Source organism: Gavialis gangeticus, unplaced genomic scaffold (assembly GCF_001723915.1).
Source record: "Gavialis gangeticus isolate Ggan-Ray unplaced genomic scaffold, GavGan_comp1, whole genome shotgun sequence".
Lineage (NCBI taxonomy): Eukaryota > Metazoa > Chordata > Crocodylia > Gavialidae > Gavialis > Gavialis gangeticus.
In genome coordinates, this window is record NW_017729031.1 from 43,112,872 (window position 1) to 43,119,960 (window position 7,089).

Below are 7,089 nucleotides of genomic sequence, written 5' to 3' on the forward strand. Positions count from 1 at the left end.
TCGCCACCGCCGAAGATCTCGGTGTCGCCGCGGAACCAGCGGACGCGGCCACGGGTGTGAGACACGGTGCACTCCAGCGTGGCCTTGTGCTGCGCCAGCACTGTCTTGTCCCGCAGCGGCCGCACGATCCGGATGGGCAGCGCTGCAATGGGAGTGGGGTGAGACTGTGCTTGGGGGGGCCAGCACCTCCCCCCACCCTTCCTGCAGCTGCCCGTGGCTTCTGACTTCCCCCAGCCGCCCCACAGCCCTGCCACTTACCCCCATGCCCACCCTGTGCTGCTCACGCTGCCTCAGCCCCCCACCCCCTGCGTGCAACAAGGGTGAGGGGGTGAGCACAGGCTTCCCTAAGAGAGACTCATGAGGCCAGGCCTGGCCAGTCTGGAAGAGACACTGGAGGAGGACAGGAGCAGGGTTTGCACCGCACTGAATAAGGAAGAGAAAGTCCCTGGGGATTTATTCTTGCCTGTCTCTGCCCAGCTAGAGCAGGGGTCCTGGCATGGGATGAGCAGGCTGGCAGCTGCCAGTCAAGCCCAGGCTGTCCTGTCCCCTCCACGGGCCATTCAAGGGGGGGACTCGTGGCCTTTACAGAATCACAGACAACGAGGGCTGGAAGGGAGCTCTAGTCCAACCCCTGCTCAAAGCATGACCAGCCCCCACCACAGCATCCCAGACAAGACTTTGTCTACCCGGGTCTTTCAATCCTTGGAGGTTTTTATGCCACCAGCTCTCTAAGTAGCCTGTGTCCTCCCTCAGGACTGTCTCCAGCTCAGGTCACACCTCGGGGTTACCTGAAGAGATGGGGCAGAGGATGCTGCCCCTTTGCAGTGACCATGGTAACCAGATTGTCAGCTGGCAGTTTGGGCAGACAGAGATGGCCTTCTGCCACAGCTTGTCCCAGTGCTTCACCACCCTCCTGCTGAGAAAGTTTTTTCTAATATCCAACCTCAACTTCCTTTGCTGCAGCTTGTGCCCATTGCTCCTTGTCCTGTTGTCTGCCCCCACTAAGACCAGCCCAGCTCCATCCTCTTTGCAGCCCCCCAGCAAGGAGGTGGAGGCTGCTATTCAATCCCCCTCGGTCTTCTCTTCTGCAGACTCGATCAGCCCAATTCCCTCAGCCTCTCCTCACCAGTCCTGTCCCCCAGTCCCACAACCATTTTCATTGCCCTCCACTGGACTCTCCAATTGTCCACATCCTTTCTATAGTGAGGGGCCCACAGCTGGACACTGGACTCCAGATGTGACCTCCCCAGTGCCGAATAGAGGGGAAGAATTGCTGCCCTCGATCTGCTGGCAGCGCTCCTACCCATGCAGCCCCGGATGCCAGTCGCCTTCTTGGCACCAAGGGCACACTGCCAGCTCCTGTCCAGCTTCTTGTCCCCTGTCTGCCCAGGTCCTTTCCTGCAGAGCTGCTGCCCAGCCCGTCCCCCACCCCTGCCTGCCCCAGTGCAGGGGATCGCTCCCTCTGCAGTGCAGGACTTTGCACTTGTCCTTGTTGAATGTCACGAGATTCCTTTTGGCCCGATCCCCCAATGTGTCAAGGTCCCTCTGAATCCCAGCCCTACCCTGCAGCGTAACTACTACTTCCCTCAGCTTGGTGTCATCTGCAGACTTGCCGAGGGTGTGCTGCATCCCATCTTCCAGGTCCTTAATGAAGACATTGAATAAAACCACCCCCAAGACCAGTCCCTGGGGCACTGCGCTTGACACCAGCTGCAACTAGACATTGAGCCACTTATTACTACCCTCTGGGCCCGATGCTCCAGCCAGTTTTCTATCCATCTTACGTTCATTCATCCATTCATTCCACCCAGACTCCTTATCTTGTTTGCAAGAATGCTGTAGGAGACCATATCAAAGGCCTTGCAAAAGCCAGTGTATATCACGTGCACTGCTTTTCCACCAGGCGTGGAAGCTGAGCACGTAGCCAGACTCACAAGGGGTTGACACCTTCTTGGAGGAAAGGGGCATCAGGAGCAGGAGGCAAGGGGCACGACCTCTGCATCAGAACTGCCTCGACCCTAAATGCTGGAGGCTGCACATGGAAAAAACCCTGCTCGTGCCCAGCTCGCTCTCCCTTCCAGCCTTCACTCCCTGCCACTGCAGGACACAGGAAACTGAAGACAGACCTGGGCTCTGACCCAGGACATGACAGCCCCAATGTTTACCCGATCCGGCCTGCCCCCTGTTCACACGTGCCCCTGTTGGCCCATGCCCCAGCCAGCCAGCCCCCCAGTGCTACCCCCATCGCTCCCTGGGCCACGGGGGCAGGCAGGTGCAGAGGCCTCGTTACCCTCCACCTGCAGACTGGCGTCAGAGGCTGCCGTCTTGGCCACAAACCGGATCTGCCCCGCATCCTCTGGCCGCACGCTGCACATGAGCAGGAAGTGCCTGGTCCCTGGGAGGGAGAGGGGGCGTGAGGGGTGTCCCATGAGCACAGAGCTCCAGCCTAGCCCTGGGAAGGGCACAGCATGGAGCCATGCCGACAGCGGCTGCTGGCAGGGGACACGGCAGTCCCCAGGCGGCATCAGTGGGCAACCGCACAGGCCAGCAGCCGCCGTGCACACGGGTCCTGGACTGCAGCGTGCCCAGCAAAGCAGGGACCCAGGAACAGCCTGGCCGAAAGGGCTTCACCCACCTTCTTGCCGAATCTTCACGGTGCCGGAGACTTTGATCTTCTCACCGTCGCGGAACCACTCACCCGGCACGTCCTCATGCGACACTTCGCAGGTGAAGACGGCGTTCTCACCCTCGCGCACGCGCACGGCCTCCAGCTCCCTCAGCACGTGCACCCGGCGCTCTGCAAGGCCAGGACGTGGTCCCAGTGGGGAGGGCTGGGAGGGGGCCCCAGGGGCCAGGTGCCTCCAGCATGGGACAGCAACTCAGGGGATCCTGGAGCGGGGGCTTCCCCCAGCCCAGCCCATGCTCCGGCCAGGCCCAGCTGCCTCCTGCTTCCTGGGATGTGGCCTGGTCTGGGCTGGTCCTGGCACCACCCCCAGCCCTGACGAAGCCCACTGCCCCAGAGCTCCCAGCCTGCTGCTGTGGGGGTGGGGGTGAGAGGTCAGCACAATTAAGAAAACGTATCTCCGCTGACGACGCCATCCCAGCGCAGGGCTCTGACCCTAGTGGGGCTGGAACCACCCTCAGGAAGGGCTTGGCGAAGGAAGACCATTTTAATAATTGGAGCCAGCCTGACAACATGGCTTGTTCTTCGTTTCGCTCACTGGCACCCAGCAAATGCCTGCTTGAGACGCAGCTTTTGTGGGAATCCAGTCACAGCTTTGAGCCCAGCCCCAAATACTTAGGAGTCGGCCTTGTCCACAGTCTCCCCCATAGGCACCGTCTAAGGACAAACTTGCCACACGTGACAGCAGCATCTCAGACCTGGCTGCAACACACCAGGGAAGCGCCGCCAAAGCCCCAAGAACATCAGCATTGGCCCTGGTTTATTCAGTGGCCAAGGACTAAGCCATGAGTTTGGATGGGCCTGGGTTGGATGTGACCCCACAGGTCCCTGCCGGCCCCATGGCACTGGGATCCTACGACTCCACGATGTCTCAGTGACCCAGATGTGCAGGGCGGCTTCTGGGCTTCCTGCTGTGCTTGACACCACACTCCTTGTCCTCTCCCCACCCCCAGCTGTGTGCAACCCGCACCCCATCCTACCGTAGACCGCCAGCGTGGCGGAGGTCTGGCAATCACTGGCGTCGCACGTGTACACACCGGCGTCAGGCAGGCCACAGTGGCTGAGCTGCAGGATGCGCCGGCGTCCCACCGAGTAGAGGCGGCAGGTGGGCCCTGCCCGGAGCTCCGTCCCATCCTGCACCCAGAGCAGCAGGGTCACCAGGCTGCCCTGGGGGCCATGCAGCAGCCCTGGCAGGGGCAGGACTGGGGCAGAGGGCCTGCTGCCCCTCGCTGGCTCCTCTCCCTGCAGCCCTGGCGCAGGGGCAGCCCCTGCCCAGGGGAAAAGGAAAGGGAAGGGGGTGGGCTGCCAATGGGGACACAGTCAGGCTGGGCCAGGCAGCACTCACCTTGTACCACTTCACCTCCACAGAGGCACGGGACAACTCGCACTCGAAGCTCACTGCCCCCGTCTCGGGGACACCCACATCCCGGAGGGTCTTCACCATGGTGACCGGGCGCTCTGTGGGAGGGATGGGACAGGAAGCCAAAATCAGCCAGAGTCGGGGAGTTCCAGGCAACAGGACACGGGGCATAGTGGGATACAGGCAGGGCACTGCCATGGGGAAGCTCACAGCACCGGAGACCCTGCTGGGTTCCATTATGGCACTGCTCTAGGGAAGCTCCCAGCACCAGCCCCTGTGCCCCGAGCACCGCCATACCCCTGACAGTGAGGCGGGCGCTGCAGCGCAGGCTGTCGGCGGTGAAGGTAACAGTTCCCGAGTCCTCCAGTGTGAGCGCCAGCAGCGTCAGGCTGTGCGTGCAGCCCGTGGCACTGAGCCGGCAGGCGGGGCCTGGCTTCACACGCACGCCATCCCGTGCCCAGGCCCCAGCCACACCAGCGTGGGACAGCTCCAGCTCGAACGTGGCCATCTCCTTCTCGAAGGTCTCCACGTCCGACAGCGGCCTCCGCACCATCACCTTCCGGGCTGCCCCAGAGACTGGCGTGGGGGGCCGCTCCTGCTGCATGGGGCCAGGGGCAGCAGAAACCCAGCCCCGCCGAGACGGCATCATCCTCCTGGATCCCGTTTTCATTCTTCCCATCCTGCCCTCAGCCCCCATGCTCCCAGGCTGTGCCCATGCCTGCCTGGCATGCCCCTACCACTGCACCCCAGGCCACCCCCATCCCCTCTGCACCCTGCCCGCAGCCTCCCTTGCCCTCCACACCCTGGGCCACCTCTGCCTCGCCCCAGGAAGCACTGGGCATGCACCAGCTGGGTGCCCAGGCAGGAAGCGGGTACTCACGCTCCACGCTCAGCTTGGCCTGGGTGCGGTCGTGGAGGGTCTCGCAGCGGTAGGTGCCGCGGTCTGAGGGGCTGAGGCTGCAGATGGTGAGGGTGCGCCGGCGCCCGGCTTCCTGCAGCTGGTACTTGGCCCCCGGCTGCAGCAGCACCCCCTGCTTCAGCCATTGCACCTCAGCACCCGCGTGGCTCAGCTCCACCTCCAGGCAGGCGTCCTGCAGCTCCTCCACCACCATGTCCTGCAGCTTCTGGACGAACAGCACCTCGGCCTCTGCAAGGCCCACCGCCCTGTGTCACAGGTCCTGCCCCAGACCATGGTGCCACGAGCCAGGGCACCCCAAGAGAGCCTGGCACAGGGACTCACGCACCCTGAGAGAGCTCAATGCTGCATGCCAGGGGCCTCCACACCCAGAGAGCCCAACACCACGTTTCAAGGGCCCCTCTGCCTTGAGAGAGCCTGATGCCACGTGCCAGGAGCCCCTGCACCCTGAAGAGCTTGATGCTACATGCCGGGGACCCCTGCACCCCCAAAGCCCAATACCACACATCAAGGAATGCTGTGCCCCGAGAGAGCCCAGCACCACGTGTCAGGGGCCCAAGTCCCAAGAGAGCCCCCCGCTCCCTGCTGACAACAGACTCCCCCACCTGGCGCATGAGCGGCCTGTGCTGGAGCCTGTGCCTGTCCCTGCCCAGGGGCTCCCAGCTCCAAGACCCCCAGCCATGGCTCCTACAACAGACCCCCCAGGCCACAGGCAGCCCCCAGGGGAGGCCTCACCCCAAACAGACCAACGCACCGGGGGAAGAAGCCCCAGAGAACAGACCCGGCCGCCAGCACGGACCTTGGTGGCTGCACTGCACCCTCTGCCCCTTGCTGCCAGACGGCCCCTGCAACCCCGCCAGCTCTTCTCACCTTGCACACTGAGCCGGGCCGCGCTCACCAGGCCCTCGGCGTTGGCCGTCACAGTAGTCGCATCCCCTGGCTGGCACTGCCGGATGGTGAGGCCATGGCACAGCCCATTTGTGCTCACCACCAGCCGCTCTGAGGGTGCGACCACCTGCCCCCCCAGCTGCCACGTCAGTGCCACATCCTCCGGGGACACCACACACTTGAACGTGGCATCCTCGCCCTCCATCACCGTCAGGTTGCGCAGCTCCGAGATGATCTCCACCACCCTGGGGACTGAAGCCAGGGTCATGAGGGAGCCAGGCCATCCCCAGCACCCATGGAGCCTGGCAGGTTTGTACCCGTGGGCCTGCCACACTACCTGTGGCCCCAACCCACCTCCCCAGGGCCCTGACACCTGCTAACCGCCAGCCCGGCCCTCACCCTGCACGGTCAGCATGGCCAGCGTCCGGTCATCTTTGCTCTCGCAGCAGTATTCGCCAGCGTCCTCAGGCCCCACATTGCTCAGCACCAGCGAGCGCTCCCGGCCCTCTACCCGGGCCTCACCATGCCCGCCGGGCACCAGGACCTGCCCATCCTTCAGCCACGTCACGTCACCCCGTGCCTTGCACAGCTCGCACCACAGCAGCACCGTCTCGCCCTTGTGTGCATGCACGTCCGACAGGCCCCGCACGAACTTCACCGGCAGCTCTGGGGGCACGAGGCGGAGCACAGGGTTGGGGCCGTGCCGCAGAGCCGCCCCACACCAGCCCGGCTCCAGTGTCCACCACCCTCACCTTTCACACTGACGTCAAAGTGCATGTGGTCGTCGCGGGAAATGCAGGTGTAGCAGCCAGCCTCATCCTTGCCCACATTGCTCAGCACCAGGCTGTGCACACGGCCTTCCCGCCGCAGCTCACAGCGCTCGCCAGCGGCCACCGCGCCGCATGGCCCGGCCCAGCTGACCGCAGCCTGCTCCTTGGACACCACAGCTGAGAGCACAGCACTGCCCCCCTCCAGCACCAGCACCTTCTCCTGCTTTTCCTGCTTGTTCACGAACAGCACCGGGGCCTCTGCGGGCCAGGGGCTCATGTTGGCAGGGGCAGGGGCCAACGGCACAGGATGCCGGAGGCACGTGAGCGCAGGGCAGCAGGGGCATGAAGGGGGGGTGCACGAGGGGGTAGGGCAGGAGGATGGGGCAGAATGGGGGCCCAGGCAAGGGTCAGGCCAACTCACTGGCACATGCAGGGGCAGGGGCAGGGGCAGGGGCAGGGGCAGGGGCAGGGG

The 7,089-nt window shown here is 64.1% G+C and overlaps 1 protein-coding gene across 1 annotated transcript in view; it reads right to left on the reverse strand.

The window, feature by feature from the left end:
• OBSL1 (obscurin like 1) overlaps positions 1-7,089 on the reverse strand; it is a 45,471-nt gene that overhangs the window by 1,071 nt on the left and 37,311 nt on the right. The window contains exons 17-24 of the mRNA XM_019522836.1: positions 5,830-6,099; positions 4,924-5,190; positions 4,341-4,607; positions 4,029-4,141; positions 3,664-3,817; positions 2,636-2,881; positions 2,291-2,395; positions 6-142 (exon numbers count right to left, since the gene is read on the reverse strand). Coding sequence (XP_019378381.1) covers positions 6-142; positions 2,291-2,395; positions 2,636-2,881; positions 3,664-3,817; positions 4,029-4,141; positions 4,341-4,607; positions 4,924-5,190; positions 5,830-6,099 — 1,559 coding nt within the window. The remainder of the gene's footprint in view (positions 1-5; positions 143-2,290; positions 2,396-2,635; positions 2,882-3,663; positions 3,818-4,028; positions 4,142-4,340; positions 4,608-4,923; positions 5,191-5,829; positions 6,100-7,089) is intronic.